Here is a 21,809-nt window from a genome sequence, read left to right on the forward strand (position 1 = left end):
TCTGCTTGCATGGTTGTATATTTTCAGGAGAACAACTTCATGAAATTGTTCAGTCAGGATTTTTTGAAAGGAATCAGTCTTCCCTTGCTGTAAAAAAGGCATGTACAAAATAACAGGAACACTTAAAAAACAACCAACTTGCCTTGCCTTGTCTTTGTGAAATTTATAATGTTCAGTTTTATGTTGAGATTGTGTCAGAAAGGCTCTATTTTATGGTGTTTTATTAGACAATATAATGAATTTCTTTTTCTTTTTTTCCCATTAGAGGCATCAATAAGAAAGAGAAAGTCAACCAAACAAAACACCAACAACACGACAGGGATGAAGGCCCATGTGGGCAATGAAAAGAAAATATGGGTAGCATATTTAGCTATATCACTACAAGAGACACAGCTGTAGAGTCTGTATATCCACACAATTCTGATCTGGGAGACCCTCCTATCTACAGGACACACACATGATGGTGTTCTAGCTCGGCTGCTGTACTTTACACTTTATCTGTAGCTTTACTAAACATGGTGGTACAGGGGAAATTTCTGAATAGTAATAATAAAACGCGGGGGGCTGGAGAATGATCCCTGGACCCCAGTGTGGCTTCAAGATAAGGGCTGAACTGCAGCACTGGGTTTCCTCAATAAAACACATCTGGCATAAGACTCTAATCATGGAGTCGTCCTGGCAGCCAATGCCACTGCAGGAACTGGTAGCAGGATAATCCATCCCTGGTGTGTGTGGGTGAATCAGCATCATTATGGTTTATTGACTCAAGGGTCTGTAGTATCTATATCCTGTCGAGTCCAAACTGCCATGGGCGAGGCTTGGCTTTTGTTTTATTGCTGCCAAATGTGAGGTTAAACTATTGTTTGCTTCTGTCAAGCCTCTAATTTGTAAAAATAAAAAGAGGAACAGGCTCTACTCGTTTCTTTATCTTAGGAGGTATTTATGGTGCCAATAACCGACAACATAGTGCCTTATATTCACATATAAGCAGGGTGAGGGAGAGATTTTCATCTTGCATTTTTAAAAAAATTAATAACCAACAAATTTCAATTTGAACACAGATTAATGAAAAACTGTTTAAGATTAATGTCTGAAACATTTGTCAGTCAAAAGCTCATCTACAATTTAGTATCAAAAGACATAATTATATCTTTTCTTTGTCTCTTACTTGTATGTAGCCTCTCTTACTATTTCTCCTCACATGACTTCACACCACAGATCTCAACTCCACCTAGTGGTATGTCATCACTCATCATATTAATTGTATGTGGGACTGCATTGCAATCTCTTTGTGTCTGCTCCATTGTGGTCAGAGCAAATTAAAAATAACAGCTACAGGGACCAGATGTATGGTTTGTCAGCGCCTTGCCAAGAAAGGAATAAAAAAGACAGAATATCAACAACTGAACATGTTTAGTCTACGTTTGATATTGCAGAGGAAGTGGACATCAAAATGTGCAGGCAGGCTCAAAGTGGTGTGACCCCACGGAGACCCAGCTGCTCTGGGCCTAATATTTCCTGTTTTCCCGACAAGCCAAAGAGGAGCTTCCAGACCTCAATCAAATGGGAATGTTATCATTGGTAACCTGAGTAGTGCACAGCAGATGTTCTAATCAAATGAGAGACAAAGCACGCACACACAACTCAAATATCTTTATGTAAAAAAGGTTTTTATAACAAGTTGAACAATATTCAAGTCAAATCTTAGTGTTTTTGTTGCAGCCATATACAACTGTGTGACACAAAAAGCAGTGCAGAGATTGAAAAACACAATATGAAAAACTCTGAGGTTAACTAGATGTGTATACTTGGTTTCAACCTGATGTAAAAGCCGAGTCAAGTGAAATGATCTTGGTGAATGTGATTGTATAGGCTCTGAATGAACGTGGCTTTAGTGTTCTGAAAACATTTTCTCAACTTCATCTATCCAGTCACATGAAGATTCTTCCTCAAAGTCCCTGTGAAGAGGACACACAGTACATTATAACTTTGTTTTCATATAGGTTATCACATATATAATTAATATAAACCAAGTACATTCCGTACATTCAACAGATACCCAACGGAGAGTCACGCAACACTCTACTTTGTACATATGAATGTTTAATGTGAACCTTGATGTGAACCGTGTTTATTTTGCCAGGTGCTGTGATATTTGCTTTTTCATCATTTGCTGTACAGCCCACATTTGACCTTTTTATTCTGTTTATGCACTGAATAGAGAGTCACGGACTATGTTCCTCCTTGGTAATGTTGTGTTAAATAGAATGAACTGTCAGCTTTACTCACGTGTCCTCGTCATCAGAGCGTGGATGCAGGCGGTCCTCGTCTAGCAACACTTCCTGTTTCAGGCCATCAATGTCGTCACCTTGTGGCTGGGAGAGGGGTCCAACCAAAGGATTGTCAGCTGATAATAGGAACCACAACACCAAAAAGGGCTGTTATATAATCTACCGCACAAGTTCGGCTAGTTTGTTGTGCGCTGCAGCAAAGTAGCTTCTAATAATAATGCATTTAGATATCAGACCTCCTCTGTGGATTAAAAAGGTGCTGAAGGCTCGGCTAATTCCAGCCTTCTCCAATGCGCTCAGAAGCCTCTCGGGAGGATCTTTCTCCCATCTTCTCCTCTGCTTGCTGTTCTCTGGCTCCTCTGACGCACCTAGACCAACAGGGATATAACTGATACATTCTGATTGCATATTTTAGCCTCCAAACTTTCTGTATATGTATGCTGCTGTTGCATACTTTTAGCAGTAGAACCTGTGATGGTCTGGCCGGTTGATGCCATGCTGTCAGATGAGATGAGGCTGGCATTGGCCAACATCTGCAGCACAGAGTCCGATGGCTCAGCAGCCCACTGCTTTCGAGGGTCGGGCTCTTTGCTTTCACAGGACACCTCATCTGACTCCATGCCTGGGGTAAAGGGTTACTTATTATAATTCTTCTTTTTAAACATTGAAAATGGCTCTAATTTTAATGTAAATTTATACTAGTCTTCAAAAAAAAAATCAATTATGTAATTCTCCCAGAATTGCAGCACATAACCTTGTTTAGCCTTGTTTTCATGATTGGTAACTTGGTAACTTTGTAACTTTGATGTAACTTTGATGCTACCTTCAAATGTTGATGTTTTCATTAAGCTCTTCTCTCCCAGAACACTGACCACCTTTTTTCCCTCTTCTCTGTTCCATCGCCCGGAACGCCTTCCATGTTCCTCCGCCTCTATCGCCTGTAAAAGATTCAATGTAGTAAATCAAACACATAACATGAGCTCTACGGCCATCTGAACTAACAGTTGCTTGTCAAAGGTCAGATTCCACATAGGGTCACCGCAGCTGGGGAGGTTGTGTAAGAGTTTAAATTCTCACTTTGACACCATGCCGTGACAGTATGTCGTTCTGATAAATGGACCACCATAAAATTAATTCATGTTCAACTGTTTAAGTGACTATCACCTTGTAGGGAGCTCACTCAACCATAGTGAAGTGCAATTTAGGTCCACAGGTTGTGACTGTGTTTTTACCTGGGGGGGCAGATGTGTGCGCAGCAGTCTGGAAACACGGTGAGAAGTGAGGATGGTGTGCAGGGACGGCCTGTCTTTTGGATTTGTCTTAAACATCTGCTTGACCAAATACTGCAGCTCATAAGGCAGGTGATTTGGCAGGGGAGGGTACGTACCCCGACACACCTTAAAAATCAGGCTCTTCCAGCTGGGCGCCTGGAACTGAACACAAGAGCGAGATGTGAGACGTGAAGATCTCTAGGAGCACAAACCACACCGAAACATTAAAGCCATTAAAAAAATCCAGCAGTTCATAAAAACTTAGCTTCCCTCATATCCAAACAAAGGTTTTGCAGTCACTTGCTGTAAAGCAGAAGTATTTTATACAATGATTCATTGACAATATTTGGAGAGAGGCCTGGGCCCCAAACCTGTGGTACATGGAGAGTGAAGGGAGGGGAAGTACCGGGTGTCGCAGGGTGCAGAGCTCGTAGAGAACACAGCCCAGAGACCACACATCACTGCAGAACAGATAAATATACAGACAGTTATTTATTTACAACAGACATATGTCATGTACTGGCACAGGGAAAGACCAACTGACCCACACATGAATTATATAATCTCTGTTGAGCTGAGAACTCAGCTGAGAACAGGCACTGTTTTTAAAACTTTTCATTGTTGGTGCATTTACTGGCACTCCTATTGACATCGCTGGCTACTGAAAAGCACTGCACTCACAAGTTATATCATCAGAAAAATCAAAGCTAAAACTGTAAGCAAACATGAAAACGTAGGTGAGATCATGTTGATTTTTGGTTGTTTATTTAATTCAAAAGTTTGTCTGTTGTCCATTTGACAACCAACACTCAAGTCTCAGGTTCCCACAGGCAAATGAGAATTTTTTAGACCGAACAGTGATGTGTTAACTTTACCAGGAAACAATAGAGAAAGTACCTCTCTCATTGTGAGCCACGTAACACATTTCCTGCATTCACTCTCTAAAGTAATACTCATATTATGTGCATTATATTGTCATATTTCTGTACATATATTTAATCTCTCCAAGGGGTTTTACACACATCCCTGTTTGCAAATTCTGTGGATATGTTGGAAACATGAGTAAACAATGACATACATATAGGTGTGTAGCTTTCTTCAATTCACCTCCACAGACCTGAGCACTGTCTGTATGCATATAGCTCTTTGTAGTGTATTTTGTGCATCAAATTTTATTCATGCAGCCTCTGTTTTTTTATGTTGCTATATATTGTAAAAGGTTTAGACTCTTGCCTTAGCAATTAATACTTCCTGTTACAGTTACCCAATTACACCACATGGATATTGACCCAAAGTCATTAGAGCTTCATTTTATCTTATCGTGCCATATCAAATGGAGGAACCAACCCAACAGACATGTTAGTATACCTCTTATTGTTGTATGGCTTGTTGTCCCAGATTTCTGGAGCGACATAATATGGGGTCCCAACATATGCATGAGCATAAGCCTTTGAGCTGAAACACAATTGAAATTTGAAAATGTAACTGCAGCAAATTAAAAGTGCATTAACTTAAAGAAAACTGCTGACTTTCTCTTCTTGTACCTGTTCAGAATACATGCTGAGCCAAAGTCCCCGAGCTTGATTGTCCCATTATCTGTCAGGAAAATGTTCTGTGTAAGGAAATGAAAGAGTGATGACTTAGCATGAAGCAAAAATAAGAGCAGCCAACCATGAGAATATGATGATATGACGCATAAGTGAGAAATAATGTTGTGATCTTATCGCAATCAGCACTATCAACATTGCTCATTTCACTGCACAGCACTCACACTGAGATTCTATCACCAAGCAACCAACCAATAAACAACTTGATTGACCTCTTGTACTGAATCAGAGAACAAACAAAAAGAAAATCTGATCTTCCTCATGAGCTTGTAAAGCCTGTTCAACATACGTTTCCCACAGCAAAACCATTAACATGTAAATAAGAACCATTATGTCTAGAGACTACCATACCTTAGACTTCAGATCTCTGTGCAAAACCCGCTTATCATGGATATGTTTTGCACCAGCACACATTTGTGAAAACCACTTCAAGATCTGGAAAAAAATGAATAAAACAAAATTTAAAAAGAGAACAAACAGTGACATTGAGTTGTGAAAATGGTTGCAGATAGTCAAGACCTACATCATCAACAGAAAACTGCACAGTTTTCTGTTGCTGGATCCTCTGAAGCAGGTCTCCTCCACCGCAGTACTCCATCACAATACACAGGAGGTCATCAGCTGAACAAACACAATCACATTGGCTATTGTGCAATCCAAATTATAATAACTAATACAAGAGACCAAAATGTGGTGTAATGAGTTTTAAAAGGAGTAGCCTAGTGTGCGTGAATAACTACCTTCAAATGCCTCCCAGAAGGCCACAATATTGGGATGCTTCAGTTTGGACAGGAGGACGGCTTCTCTCCTGGTGCTCTCAAATTTGGACTGATTCTATAAAAATGCAAATAAAAACACAACTGCATTTCTCTATTATGCAAAACAAACAGCTTCCACAGCTCTGCGTGGGCAACAATCTGGTATGTTATCAGCACACTGCAAATAACATTTCCATATATCCAACCCCAGGCTAACATAACAGGTTGGATTCAAATGTAATCTGCAGCAATGTGCTTTTTCTACAGAGCGTATAGTACAAATCCAACATCATTTATGTGTCATCCCCCTTTTTTTTTTTTTTAAGAATGTCTTTTTGCATGGGGGGATGCAGTTCATGTCCTGTTACCTGTTCCAGGTGAGGATAAAGCTACAGTAAGGTAGCCTACATCTTTATTTGCATACCTACCTTCGGCAGCTGGATTTCCTTGACCACATATTTCTTCTTAGTGGATTTACATTGGACTAACAAAGCCCGACCGAAAGATCCTTCACCTATGACTTTGTGGACTGTGTATCTCTCCATAGAGCTCCTTTATAACCCACAAAGAAGAGGGACCACATGGGATCAGAGAGACTGAGACAGAGAGACTTCAGTGTTAGGTCTTCTTGTTTTAAAGTCTATTGAGTCTATATACAGTACATAAAAGACAACTCTGATAGAAATCTTCTACCTGCTCGTCCGCTACTTCCTTATTATTGAATGACGTCAGCGAGGCCTCACCTGTACCTCCGCGCACTGCCGCTAGATGGCGGCAGATTAAAACCCAAATTGAGCCTGCCCTAACCTTTCCTAATGACCACTAGAGTGTTGCATTAACCTGTTACTCTGTGGGCCAGTGGTTCCCAAACTTGTTCATGTCAAACTGACCCCAATTGGACCACTGAGCTAAGATAGCTACTTTTGCATGTTTTATTTTAAAATGTAGGCCTATAATATATTTTGTCATTGTTTTACTTATGGATGGGATTATAATGAAAATACATTTGCTGAGGATCCCCTGGAAGCTCCTCAAGGACCTCCCCGCACCCCACCGAGAACTAAGTACTCTAGTGGCTTCATGTTATAATGGAGTAATTCAGTCTCCCAGCGCTTTGTATAATACATGTGGGGATGTGGCTGCCGCTGCCTCCTTCTATATGTTTTCCATGTTCGCCATAATGTCAGCAATACACTGAGGGATGTGTGTTCATAATGCTGCCCTTTTTTTCTGGCAAGTGCCTCCTGCAGCTCAAAAGCAAGATGTACTTAATAGTCTAGACAACTCCTGTGTTGGTGATAGAGAGGTCAAGGTGAAATGTGGCCATGATGGGAAAAGTAATCGAGCAGTCTGTCACAAAGTCTACAATATTTCCACAACAGAAAAACACCCGACAGGACACCTTTGAGTAAACGTACCACGTCGGGATTTCGCAGAGCCCGGATAGCTCAGTCGGTAGAGCATCAGACTTTTAATCTGAGGGTCCAGGGTTCAAGTCCCTGTTCGGGCGATCGATGTTTTGACTAATCTTAAAGTGCTACGTGCCGAAACACATTAAGTAACTTTAGAACATCGCTTCACAAAGAAAAGGGTTCAAGTTACGACATATAAAATAATGCAACCTTCCTCGTCAGAAGGCCACTAAACTGCAAATATGAAGTTTATGCCGATTATCCAATTTATAACAAATTATGTGATCTTAATTTGCAATTCATAGTACTGTTTTAAAAAATGTATGAATGCAAATACCGAGGTCATGAATCCTAATTCCCCCAACCTCAACCTTGCTTTTAAAACAAAGCGTGTGTAATTTCTATGACGCTCATAAAACATACTTGTAATGTGTTAAAATCTGCTTATAGCACTGTATTCATTATAAGCACTCATAAATATTCATAATGCTTTATAAAAATAATCATTATGAAGGTTTTTTAATGATTTATAAGGTTAAGTATCATAAATTGGTCATAAACATTTATTTGCATGGATTATTAGACTTCTCATAGCGGAAATACAATTATAATCATGTTATAATGCATTATAATAACTTTTTAAAGGTGTAACTAAAAGTAAAATATACAGCTACAGGTAAAGCAGAATCGTTTCTACTACAATTTATGTCAATAGTTTTGTCAAATTGGAGTACTCAGTTCATTGTCTAGTATCAGCCATTAAACAAATACATCACATTTTGTGTTGTTCTTGCATAGATTTAATAATATTGATTTCATTTTACTTCAGGGAAACCACCTGATTTATAACCAGCTTGTCATGTATTACATCTGTTTATACCTCAGGAATTTTAATACTCAATCTTTTTTTTGCTCTCTGGCAGGGCTCTGGTTGCACATATCAGCAAATAGTCTTCCAAAAGAAAAATATGGAGGCAATAATGAGGTGTTTGTCTATATACAGCTCCTGAATCATGCTGCACAAATAGTTTTTGGGGAAATATGGGAAAAAAAAGTTAGTTTGGCAGTAAGCTCTGTACAAACATCAGCTGAGCTAGCACTGAGAAATGGATAATTCATGATTATTCATAAAGTTTGTGTGAACTTTTGCATTATGTAATTAAATACTGGCAAATTGGTTGGTGGAATGACTATGATTTCTAGCTGGTGATTTTCATGAGATAAAAACATCCACACAGATGTTTCTGAAAAGATTTCCATACATCAAAATCAAACAATTAGACTTTACCTATCACAGTCTTTAAATCTAGGCAAATGTATAATTAAAAGATGTGTATAACATCTATAACCCTTGGTATCCAAAGAATATGTCACTTTTTTGTTTTTAATTTTTTTTTACCATGAAATAGCAGACAAGACTGCAGCAGCTCAGCCCCTTCTTCATCACTGCAGAAGTGGAACAATGCTGTGTTTTTATACCAGTAATTGGCTAAAGTACAACAATGTCAGGCGGTTAGTTTGAGATCAGCTCTGCTCAGTTCACAAGGGAGGAACTTTCACATGGCTAGTTAATCATTAAAGTTATTAAAGATGGCAACTGAATGACCAAGCTATGCAAGTTCTTACCCCAGACTTGGAAATGTTTAATTTTGTGAGATGAGAAGGGTGAGATCAGGACACTTTTGTAGAAGAAAAGACATTGCTGTAAGTGTTTGTGGTGCCAACAGCACATTAAAATGCAAAATCATAACATATGGTATCAGTCAGATGTTATGACACGTCTCTTCTAGTTGTGCTGCTTCAAGAATGACAGATGACAGACATGAAGCAGCTGTGGGGCAATAAAAATCCAAACTGAATGACATAAAGTTTCTCAATGCTGGGGGCAGAGTCCCCATGTGGGTCTTTTTGATGTACACACAGAGTGAGATATTTCAAGGACCGATTTAGTAATATTTGTCTGGTATATTTTTTAGTGCTTTTATGCAATTCATACTTATCATTCTTATTCTAATGCAACAAAAATCCTCACATTCACATGAGAGCTTGGTAACTCTATTGGGGACATGAGCATTTTGAGACCAAAAAACATGATCAAGGGCCTAAAGACACTGAAAAAGTAATGGCATTAAATTATGTCAAAATTGCCCTGTCATATAATCATCATTTTAAGCTTCACTAAATTATGTATGCTTGAAACTATCAATTAAATACATCTCTTGTCAGATAAAAAACCTCAACATCTTGCCAGTCTAGTTCCTAAGAGCAGCTTACATTATATTAAAAGCCATCAAATGGTCCTTCATGGTGCAGATGGAGATCTACTCTCTGAGAGGATGAATAACTCACACCATCAGAGACCCATTAAAAGCCAGAGAAGGATGTCATACTTAATGGTTAAATAGTAGGAAATTATGCATAGATCTACATAGAGAGACATTTTGGTATATCAGATACATTAAGATGACAGTGTTAATTTATGTCCTGAGATTTAGATAATGATAACAAAAAAGTTATAAAAAAGTATGAATTAGTGTTTCAAGAATAGATGAAGGAGACATTAAAGATGTAGCTTAGTCTCACACCCCTGAATCACTGTCCATGTTCCCAATTTGGTCAGCAATTCAAATAGAATGAGTGAATAAAGTGAAACAAAACAGAAGTTCAGGCTGATTATCAGGCTATTAAAGATGGACATCAAGAAACAAAACTTATAATCTACTATGTCATGTCAGTGAAGCTGCTTTATGGACAATGAAGATCACTTTATGCACTGATCCAAGGTTGAGCTCAACTTTAAGGTCCATTTGAGTATTATACTGCAGAGGTTTTATCACAGTTATCTTGGATGCTGTCACCTTGTCGCGCTCTCTCTCAGTCCATTGTCTTCGGTGCAGTTTATGGGTTTATCCTTCACAGGTAAGGGATGAATCAGACTGTCCTTTCTTCTGTTTTCAAAGAGACAAAAATGACTAAAACAGAACAAACTTTAATTTACCTACAAATAGGATGTCATTCTGCAGCAATTTCACAGAACTAAAGAGCACATGACAGATCCACAGAAGGTGCAAAAAGAGCTAGGATGGTTATTAATTACCTCATAATGTTCCAGTCATACAACTTCAATCCTCCCTGGAATGCATTAAAGCAAGCAAGAAAGAAAGAAAGCCTCTGCTCATTTGAGGGAGGATGAAGACCGATAAAATGTGCACTGCTTCTTTCAAAGCTTAACAAAGAGACTCAAAGTTGAGCTCAAATATTAACATCTAAAGACAAGACATAAAATTTGACTGCATTAAAATGGAGCAGTCCTTATAAAATAAATGACTTTCCAGGTTAGATGAGAATAAAAGCATATAGATTTTTTCATACTAGGTGAATGAAAAATGACTGTATAACATCAAATGGTTAAGTGTTGATAATCTTCCTCCAAATGTTGGTACTCAAATTAATATTACCAGACAGCCTAATGAGTTCTGAATAATATGTCTGGAGATTTGAACAACAAGGATGGCATTTCACAGTAGTGAGAGATATACTGAGTGTGTGATGAGGGATGACAGAGTCAAAAATGTCAGAATTTATTACCTTATTAGTTTTGGCCAGATGACAGAAGAATTAGAAGAAAAAAAAGCTGAGAGTCACACAGGCCCAGCGCAAATGAAGGATGAAGACTGATGATGTGATGGATATCATGCAGTAATGTTCAGTCTACTGATGAGTCCAAGTTGAAATATTCACTCTTTTAGCTCTGACCTTTTGAAAAAGTTAATGTGGTAAAATACCATATCTTCTGTGGTACTGGAACTCCACTGCTGGGATATTTACCGATTGTACCACAGAACATGTGGTTAATTACTGTAATCCTGTATTCTAAAATACCACATACGTCTCTGAGTATCACTGATACATCAGAGAACATGCACAATAACATAAAAAGCACCAGGGGGAGGAGGAAGAGGAATTTACCTGAGGAACATGAAGTACCAGCACCACAGAACATGATGTATTGTATTTTACCAGGGGAATTTAGTAAGAAACACTGTAAAACTGTCATTTAGTGCTGGGCAGGTGGTTTACAGTGGGTTAATCAGAGCTTGTTTGTTTGAAACTGGGGTAAAAGGGGCTAAAAAGCTGTGTAAAGCTGCAGAGTTGGCAATAATTCTCTTTGTTACTGTGAGCGACCTCTTTAACAGTGCACATTTGATTTAATGCTACTATGAAAAATATTGAAATCATGCAGCTTTAATGCCTTCAGATAGGCTGTCTTAGTACAATGGGTCCCTAAAAATAGAATCTCTCAATATCAATATAATTTGTCTCAAACTAACCAGACAAAAATAGCAGTTAAACACTGGGTCTGTGGTTACAAAGGATTAAAGGATCAAGGCTGGATTCTTGAATAGGAACTGAACTACAGTTTGCTTCAAACCAAATAAATACTGGTGGCCAGAGACTTGTTTGTCACTGACAAGACGCTGGGATAAACTTAATTAAAGGCCCTTTGCTGGAGCTCAACTTAAACAACATTTTGGGGACAGGTGAAACACTTCATACAGCATCTTTTTGGGAAATGGGTTTAAAACAGCATCAAAATTAAGTGCTAGCAGTGAAACTAGTACTCACAAGCTTTGGGTGAGGGATAAAAGAAACTGCATGGTTCTCCTGGGAGTCTTCTGCACTGCAGAGGGCTGATAGCAGGGTCGATTACACTGAACAGTTGTGACAATTTTTAGAGAGCAGCTCAAAGAATGCTGCTCTTGCATCCTCTATTATACATTATCTTGCATTACTACAGGTCTTACAGTCGTGAAATATTTGCTCTCTGTTGGCTTGTGTGTTATGCTAATAGGAGTGTACACTATGTTCCCCGAGTTAAGGGAAGACTGTGAAGAAGATTTTTTTCACAACTGCAACAGAACCACATTCAAGTATTCAGTATCGAATAGAAACTGTGCCATCTCTGCAAGCTTTGAGAAGCTCACTGTTTTTTTTCCCTTTGAGACTCTGCCCAGAGGTAGCTATGATTGCAATTCATGGAAATTTGTGAGCCTGTACCTTTGGTGTTTATTAACTATACAGTGGGTGTAGCCATGTCTCACCCTGTCTTGGAAATAATGCTACTGCCCAAGTTTTAACTTCCACTGAAGTAACTTGAAAGCCAGCAGTGGCAGCCTACATCCTACAGTTTATAATTGATGTTAACCGCACACAAGGAAAAAGCTCTCCTATCTTCACAGGAAATAACTTGGAGATGGATGACTGCAGGAATGAAGTGGTAAAGAGGGGGAGTGAGGGAATGAGGAGGCTATTTGGATTTGGATGTTTATTCCTTATTAAAAAATTGACATCTGTTATTGATGAAGAGGTGCAGACATATAGCCCAGGTCCACAGGTGTATTTTATTAGTGATGCCAGAATAGATTGGTCTAATATGCTTTTGAAAGCCAATAGACGAACCAGCAGTTTTCTCTCCTGTGTATTTATACCCATTTTAAATGAAGAAATAATGAAAAGTATATTGTTATGCATGCAGGTGATTGACAGACTTGGGCTATGTCCTCAAATGTTTCCTTCATTCCTCCATTTGAAATTGCATTTTACATTACATTCACGCACGACATTACTAAACCCAAACTTGCTGGGAGATGTTATTAGCAACACCTGTTATTTTCCTATGGGACAAGTCAAAAAGTCTATTGTTAAGGAAAAAGAGAACACCCGCCAACTGTCTACTTAATCTATTTTTCCTTTTTAGTACATGTTTATTCCAACAACGTGCCTATTAAAAAGACTATGCAAGTGTGCAAGAGATTTTTTTGGAAGAAACAAGTCTACTGTTAAAATTAAGCCCATTAAAGCCTATTATGGAGTCTGGTGATGCAACTGCCAGCCAGCATAGCTCCATCTACTCCCAACCTGAGCAAAAGTCTGATCAGAATGACTAAAACACCTGTGTGGCTGTGCATGCATGGCCTATAAAAAGTAGGCACTATGGATATTGATTTTTCCTTTGACTCAAACGTGCCCTCCTAGTTCAAACAAACTGCCAATTTGGAAATCTTATTAATTGCAGCCTCTGTATCACTAGGTGAACCAGTGAATCTTGAACCGTCTATCTCTGATTGTGAGCTTGGAGTAAAAGCCTCTGATCATTTTTGCTGATGCAGTATGTGTGGTGTGTGATCAGACATACAGGGATAATTAGCAGTTCATTTAAAGGGAACATATATTTTTGCATTTTTCCCCCTCATTTATGAAGAGTTATGATGTCAGATATACATGTGAAGTGGCAAATTCTGAGGTGAGGGCCTGCAATGAAATGACATGAGCTCATTATCGATGTCCATAAATGGGCATTCACTCCAGGTTCAGAACACTCACATGCACAGGAGGACCCCTCAGAGTTGAGGCCGCAGAGAACTGCATTGCCATACAGCAGTACAACTCAAGTATTTATTTCTGATCTCTGGATTTCATCTAGGACTGCACTGGCCTCAGCTCTCTACTGAGGCCAGGCTGCTACTGAAGGAAGGGTGTTTCCTACTTTCTTGAAAGTGAAGAGTTATATTCTAGTATTCAGTTGAGGTGGTGGGTTCATTCACAAAACTGGGTCTGTGGAGATGATGGCTTGCTAATGCTAACTTGCTAGTTTGCTAGTGTGTTAATGCATTTTACCATTGACTGTATACGAAAATGGACATAATGACAGCTCTCTAAAAGGGAAGACAAAACATCTTGACTGCCCTCTGCAGTTTGCATTATAAATCCCAAACTAAACTAAAAAATCAAAGTATGAGACTAGCAATTTTTTTTATAAAAAGATGATTTGTCATTTAGGTAGTTTTTAATCATGCTATATTTGTCCATTGCTCATATTTCTGATAGTTTACTTTTTTTTGTTTTTTTGATGATATCAAAAGGGGGTGTGACATCATGACTGACAGATGTGACAGCTGCTCTCAAATCTCCGTCAGGCGGTGAGACAGCTGAGGGGAAGTGTCCAACAGTCCGTCATCCTGTTACGACTCGACTGCTCCAACTCTGGCTCCAAATGACGTCATACAAGCAAGATGGCAGCTCCAGGAAAGGAGATATTTTTGCCTTACTTTGCATAGTGGTAGGAAGTGGAGACACGTTATCCATGTTTACAGTCAGTGCATTTTACAGTATGGACTAGTGCAACATAGTAGGAAATTAAGAGGATGTATCGGTAGCATTTGATTTTAAATCAATAACATTGAGGGATTTCCAAATATCATTGTTTGTAAACTAGTTAATGTGTGTAGCTCTCTTCATTAATGTGATGCAGATACTTTAGTTTTGCATTGCTTGCTACTTTGACATATTGCTGCTACATTCACCTATACTACACAACAAAATATCTGATGTCTTGGGGTCACGGACCAATATCTTGCTCTACAGGCTCCATAGTTGCTGTCATGGCTCACTATCTTGCTATGCTGCAGCAATATCAATTATACACTAACTTTATGGAGATTGCTGTTTAAGTTGCCCAAATCATTTTATAAGTAGAGTTGCTCTTAAGGGCAGTAATTATCTCTCTACGGTACTGTTGGTGAAAAAATAATTAGAAAGAATGATTTGATATTTCTAACTGGCTGCCAAGGTGGAACTCTCTAAAGGTGCTAATGTCCTTAGATAATCCCTGCTCCAGTTTGCATAGTTTGGATATTTTAGCCAACTTCACACAATTGTGTTAACTTTTGTAGCATTCTTTTGAGCTATGGGCACTTTGTTAATCTCTGAACATCTCTTTATGTTTGCTTAATCTCATGGTATTTTCCTTCACGGTTGTAGAAAGTATATCAGGAAATAGGAAAAGAACATTTTTACACTAATGTGTGTGAGTTTAACCTAAACTAACCTTACAAGATCAAATCACACCATAGCTACTATATGCAAAGCTGATCCACCTCCAAAATGAAGCTAGCGGAAGTTCAGCCAGGAAGACTTTAACTTACAGGCATAATTGGTATCTTTTCTGCCTTCTTCAAGCATGCTCATCTACTACCCAGTTCTCTATGTCCAAGGGCGTTATTTCAATTGTTACCAGTCACCTGTCATCTGGGCACCCAATAGCAAAACGCCACACCTCAGCTTCAGCCTATCATCTTGTAGCAGTCTGTTTAAATGTGCCTCTCTCTCTTTGCTCCAGTCTTGTCATACAGCTGTTTTGCATTCTCTTCGGGATCCGCAGTCCATTCCCATCTGCATCTTCTCTTCAGACCATCAGCAATCACCACCACCAGTGTCCGGACTTTATGGGGGATCTACATATACATGCAGCCGTCCAGGGAAAATTCCTCATGGAGTTTGAGTGCCAAAGACTTCATCATTTACTAAATTGTTCATCACATATTCACAATAAATATCTTTCTATTCACTTGTCTCTCCTGATTGAAATAATGGTGAGAAAAAGTAATCATTTTCATTTAATAGAACCATACATTTTATGGATTCTTACCTAAAATGTGTCCCTTTTTGTATCAAATGTAATCAACCCTTGTAGATTTATAGGTGCTACAGTGCTGGTAACAGATCAGTCTTTCTCCATAAGTATCTGACCATGCAGATAGTTCTAGTTTCATTTGCTCAGGTTTTAAGATATCAGTCTCTAAAATTTCTTTTGGCAACCCTACACGGATGAGGTGAATGGAAATCAATATGTGCTCCTCCCAACACTGAAAAATTACACCTTTAAGCTTAACTGTCTATGAAAGTAGTAGTCTTGTTCTTCAAAACAGTAAAAACAGTGGCTTAAGACAATATTTCTTTTACTCAGCAACTGTACTTCATTTTAACACATAGGCTACTGTATTTTTTCATGTTTTAGAACTAGCCGCCCGTGAGGCACGAGACCTCGGCTTGCATGGTACACCCTGTCAGTCTGAGGTATGAGTACTGATATAAAGGAGGGAATGCTCAAACTTGACCCCAATGTGTCAGCCGCTACTGATGAGGCATCTGGTTGACATTCTGTAACAATCGCTGGTGATATCAATCAGCACAGCAGATCAGAGAGAGAACACAATACAGAGGAACCGTGCTAACATAATAAACAGAGCAAGTAATGAGAGAGAGATTTCTCAAGTGAGGGTGGAAGAGGGGGAGGTGGAAGTTGAAGGGGAGTTGCCATTATCTGGGGGATGCCACGCATTGTGAGAAAATGGGCATGCTAATGAGGGCCAAATACATCCAGAACAGCTGCATTGTAAATGAGCTGACTTTGTACACTTGGGCTTGGATGAATCTCTGAAGTGCTGTTTGTTAATCAAAGGAGGGAAAACGGAGAGGAACAAATTACTAAAAATAGTAACTGAAAAGCAGGGTGTAGCTTATGCCTCTGTGGTAATTGCTGTGAAAAGGTTACCACTATTGTTATTCACACTATGAACGAAGGTTGAGGAACTATGAGATACCCCTTGACATTAAGCTGATGGATGCACGGCTACTCAGTGTCCCAGGGTATGATTGCGTCTCAGGCTTTGTCTGGAAGATGGTGAAGCTTTGAAGTTGAGTAACCGGATCAAAAGGCAAATAATCTGACTGGAGGTCATGGGATTCACCTCATCAATAATAGGGAAAAGTTAAATTCACAGTGCTGCATGTCCTTATCCTCTTTATTGATCGGGGGGAAAAAAAAGTCTCCCACATGTACTGAACACCACCAAGATCAAGAGGTCATGGGAAAAGCTTTTTAGGAATGTGAGTGGAAGCCTGTTCAATTTGCTTCAGGGCATATTCTTGAACTAAAATAACACTCTGAATCCAGAATTTCAATAAACATTTATTTACAAAACGAAAATAATGACAAAGAATAATTTGAAGAGTAAATAGAAAACATGTGCTATTATGATAAAACACATTATCATACACATTTTATATCTTATGAATGTGTTAAATAAACTATGCTTAGATTTTTTGGAATCTGAAAAGGCTGAGTTGAGGAAGCAGGCAGCCAGTGTTGGATTGCTTTACATTATAGGGATTATTGCATTTCAGTTTGTTTAAGGCAAGGATGAGACATGAGGAGGAGACAAACACTTCACATGACAATGAAGCAATATTATTTTTGTCTTCGTCACAGGGAACACTATCACATAAACATCAATGACCGAAGAGGAGGAAGACAAGAAAAAGAATACTCTTTTCATTAAAGAAATAGTTATTTAGCAACTTTACAAACAGGATTGGTCCATACTTGTGTCATTTAAGAACAGCTTTTAAGAGAAGAACTAGTTTTCAAAGCCATGTGTGTGTGTGTGTGCTGCATTATGAAACAGTCCCTGCAGTTGTCAGATGAGTAGTGTCCCATGATGTGCAGAGCACCATAATGACTTGGTGTCTTTGGTGCCTGATGTGCTGTACTGGTGTGAGTCCACAGAGTCAGAGTCCTCTCCCTTTTGTCGTCCTGCCCGAGGTCTCTGCCTGTTCCCGTCTGACTGATGCTTCCTTCAGTACGGGTACTGCTTCTGCTTCTTGCCTGCGAAACAGGACAGGCAGGTACACAGCAGCATGGCGGCCGCTGCCCCTGCCCCCGTGCAGTAATACGCCCAGCCTATCTGGCAGGAACCTGCAGAGGAAAGCAGAAGATTCAGGATGTTATCTCAGGATGTTATCTTTACACCTTTTGGTTTATCTGTCTGTCTGTCAGCAACTTCAAAGTGAGTCAAGGCTTGCATTGTTTAGTCTAGATCTATAGAGCATCTTTAGGAAAAAATCCTATAAATCTATGTATTGCTTAAATCAAGTACATTTATTCAAAACAATTTTAAATACTTGTGCTGTGTGTTACTTGAGTATTTCCATTTGATAAAATCTGATACTTCTATTTTGCTACAATTTAAAAGGAAATATTGTACTTTTTACACAACTGCATTCATTTGACAGGTGTCGTACTAGTTACTTTGCAGAACTTTGTTTTTTCTTTGTTCATATCCCATAGAACATTTCACACCAATAGCCAGAAAATGTGAGTATTAAGCATGCTCTTCTGCTCTTGTCACCCTGTAGAGGAGGCCTGACCTCCAGGTTATACCTGCAGTAACTGTACACACAGTAGTTGAAACTAGCTCCACCAGCTACAACAATAAAATGCTTCTTACACATTGATATTGATTTCAGTATTAACAGTTTAATAATGTCAGCTACAATTACCAATTTACACTTGGTACGTATACTTCAGTAAAGGATCTGAGTGAAACAACACCACTGCTTTGATGTCCATTTACTTTGTATACTGAATGTTACAAGTACTGTTTTTGTGTTTCATTTTAAGATGTTACATCTCTTCTTCTAGTGAGTTGTAATCACATAATGCCCAAAACAAAGGAGTAATAACTCTAATTGGACCACAGTGTATGAATGAAATTTCTACTATAAGACAAAGTTTTTGGTAAATAGAAAGTTCTCACTAGATTAAAAAGGTATATTTGCAGCATTTAAAAATAATTTAAATTAGGGAACTAAAGTGATGTTGGAGATGATTCTGTCCTTATTATCAAGTTTAGGAACTATTTAGCATTGCTGGAAGTTTCCACTGTTTTCTAGTGTGTAGTCAGGACCGTGAAGGTGACAGCGAGCAACTGATTACAGCGCTGTAATGCCAAATGCTGTTCTTGTTAATCTCATAAAATCAGTTTGTCTGTATGTTATGAATACTACATTACACTTCTAGACTTATCCAACATTAACAAATTAGTGTTACGGGCCAAGAATGTTGTCAACTGTGACATTTTTGTCCAAGCCACTACATTTCTCTCCCTCTTGTAAAAAAAAAACATTGTTGAAACAAATGCAAATTCACTGAACATAGTTGCAAACAGACAACAAGTCAGCATTTTGGAAAGCATGCTGGAGACAAAAGATGCTGAAACTGAGCCAAAGGCTGAAAGCAAACACAAATTAAAACAAAGTGCCTCCTTAAGACATATTTTCTATAATCCTCTGAGGAGATGATGTGCATTATTAAATAAGGATATGACCTACATCTATTCTAAATTTGGAAAGCGTTCGATGACCATCAAGACTTCTCATTATAAACCTCTAATTTTGAGAGAATATCTGATTGAATATAGTTATCTAATTACCAGCTGAAGGGGTGGAGGATGCGGCTCATTAATGAATCATCATCATCATCATCAGCTGTCTTGTCACTGTGGCAACCTGACTCAGCAGCCAAAATTGAAAACACTTATGTCTCTGAGTCCCATTTTCTGTCGATATCATACTTAATGAAAATTAGCTTCCCCTCCTTTTAAGTGAGGCTGTAGTTAAGGGGAAATAGTCATTTTGAATAACATGCCTGGTTAAAGAAATGACTTGGATTGTTCTCATGACTTTTTCTTACTCATTTTTATTGTAGAGTTAAGTATAATAAGTTTCACAACTTTTCCATATTAAAAGAACATCACGCTCTTGTCATGGTGCTAACAAGAAGGAGGTGAAGCTGAAATAACCTGCTATGTTGAAGCTCACAAGCAAACGCAATATGCCTGCAGCACTAAACAGAACAGCACACTGATGCAAACACACTTGTTAACAGTATATGTACTGAGTACCTGTTATTTTTAGGGGAAAACAGAAACTTAAAACTTAATTATTCCTGATGACATACTTGGAAATTTCGATGTTTGGTGTGTTTCGAAATGCTTGGAAATGAAAACCAGTCGGATTTAGATCTGACTACATTCTACAGAGATAGTTTAGATGCTGCTAGAGCAACTGTATCCATCTGCTGACGTACTGGCAGCTTTAAAAATCCATACAGTTCATCTACTGAAAATTATATCTGGACCAAAACTGGATTTTTGGGGTACTTTATGATATTTATATTTCAGAGTTTTAAAAATTTGATGATTTTTTTAAGAATTGTGACCCATATACAAAGTAAAAGGTTTAATTTACAGTTGAAAACTCAACTTGTCAGTACTCTTTGATGGACCAAATATGTAATGGTGACCATGTTTCTTCCAAACCTGGTTTGTCTTTTTTTTTTTTAAACTCCAATTTCTTGTTACTTATCAACTGGCACATACACAGATACAGTATACCTGCAATAAGCATATATCTGCCAATATATCAGCCTGGCCAATTTACTCGTATAGATTTACTGAAAATAAATCAGTGCACAGCATCATCACTTGGCTCTCTGTCGCATGATATCAACTTACGTAGTGTTATTTTTGCCCTGGTAGTGATGGGTTCTAAGAATTGGTGAAGCTGGTTAATTGGTCAGTCTGTCCATCCATCTTGGTTCAGTAATATACTGATACCAATAATAGTTATCTGGAGCCACTATCAGGTCAAAACTTCACATCAACAGTGTGATTCATAGCAACGAGTCTCGAAAACTAACCAGCTGGATTTCCAAGAAAATGGCTGTTTACGTATGAATTATGTATGAATTCAGAGCTGTTGGTGGACCCCAGTGACCTTTCCTATATCAGGCCAAGATCTCTACATGTACACAACAAATATCAAAATCTAATGAGCAGATTGTCCTGACATTCACAGACTACATTTATGCTTCCCAAAGTTTCACATAAAGTTTGAAGAAAGATGAACCAGGTTGATTTAAAAGATTGAATCATGGCCTTTGCTCTAACACCAATTTTTATTTTTTAGCCCTAGTAGCAGTAAGGCTCTTTGTTTCATTCAGCATAGTGAGGTGTGATTAACATCGAAGCCTCTCTTTGCTTGGTGGTTAATGGCAGTAATCCAGTTCATTGAACACATATCATATCTAAATGTGTAAGAAAAAAAGCAGACCAAAAAACATTAAAAAAATCTGCATAAACCTTTGACATAGATGTAAATTTAAAGAGAGGACAAATCTGAGTGTATCCACAGTCACTTGATTACATAAGATGATACCTTTGACATTCAAATAAATTGTTGCAATTAAACCAAATTGATTTCCCTCAAATGGTTAATAGGCTTGGTATTAATATGAATTTAAAATTTAAAAAATCGTGCTGGAAAAAACATTTTCCAGCACGTGATCAGCATCACATAAAAGAGCTGCTTCAGCATGAATAGCTCATCTGTCTGCGTCGTGTCTGATACAGTAGCATATGAGATAGTCCTGATAATGCCATCTCAATACAGAGCTCACATCGAGCTCCTGCTTATTCTGAGCACATATTTAAAGCCATAAAACACTTCAGAAATCAACAGTAACTGGAGGTTCACTTGACTTTTTATCATACATTTTAAATATTAAGGGATGGTGTCTCCCTGGTATGACAGTACTTGAAAGTTGTGTCTGCATGGTTTCTAAAAAAAGGCAGAATGTCAAGGGCCATACATAAAAGTCTGTTCTCCCTTTCCAACTTTTTCATAGATTTATCTGTTCAGGGACCAGAACATTCAGTGAACACAAGATAAATTTACACAGTCAAGGTTGAAGCACCAGTGTGTATTTTAGCTGCTGTGCACAGGCCGT

At 38.4% G+C, this 21,809-nt stretch overlaps 2 protein-coding genes and 1 non-coding gene across 3 annotated transcripts in view; 1 reads left to right on the plus strand and 2 right to left on the minus strand.

The window, feature by feature from the left end:
• Positions 1–1,869: 1,869 nt before the first annotated feature.
• nek3 (NIMA related kinase 3) lies at positions 1,870–6,503 on the minus strand. The gene is made up of 13 exons (XM_053320985.1): positions 6,356–6,503; positions 5,910–6,003; positions 5,693–5,790; positions 5,521–5,604; positions 5,107–5,174; positions 4,931–5,017; positions 3,969–4,023; positions 3,524–3,724; positions 3,115–3,229; positions 2,746–2,913; positions 2,528–2,659; positions 2,290–2,407; positions 1,870–1,958 (listed from the first exon to the last, which is right to left on the minus strand). Exons 1-13 carry the CDS (start codon positions 6,470–6,472, stop codon positions 1,892–1,894), a joined length of 1,404 nt encoding a protein of 467 aa, XP_053176960.1. The 5' UTR covers positions 6,473–6,503; the 3' UTR covers positions 1,870–1,891.
• Positions 6,504–7,364: 861 nt separating this feature from the next.
• Positions 7,365–7,437, plus strand: trnak-uuu (transfer RNA lysine (anticodon UUU)). Its single transcript has one exon. It is a non-coding gene; the product is annotated as a tRNA-Lys (tRNA).
• Positions 7,438–17,137: 9,700 nt separating this feature from the next.
• The window catches only part of LOC128360552 (LHFPL tetraspan subfamily member 6 protein), a 44,190-nt gene continuing 39,518 nt past the window's right edge, over positions 17,138–21,809 (minus strand). The window contains exon 4 of the mRNA XM_053320997.1: positions 17,138–17,936. Coding sequence (XP_053176972.1) covers positions 17,818–17,936 — 119 coding nt within the window. The 3' untranslated portion in view covers positions 17,138–17,817. The remainder of the gene's footprint in view (positions 17,937–21,809) is intronic.

Source organism: Scomber japonicus, chromosome 6 (genome assembly GCF_027409825.1).
Source record: "Scomber japonicus isolate fScoJap1 chromosome 6, fScoJap1.pri, whole genome shotgun sequence".
Taxonomy (NCBI): Eukaryota; Metazoa; Chordata; class Actinopteri; order Scombriformes; family Scombridae; genus Scomber; species Scomber japonicus.

Coding starts and splice junctions, on each gene's coding strand:
- nek3 (XM_053320985.1), bottom strand. CDS start 6,472: ATGGAGAGATACACAGTCCACAAAGTCATAGGTGAAGGATCTTTCGGT. Junction 3,725..3,968: donor TCTGCACCCTGCGACACCCG/GTACTTCCCCTC, acceptor TCTTGTGTTCAG/TTCCAGGCGCCCAGCTGGAA. Junction 1,959..2,289: donor CGCTCTGATGACGAGGACAC/GTGAGTAAAGCT, acceptor TCCTCTTCACAG/GGACTTTGAGGAAGAATCTT.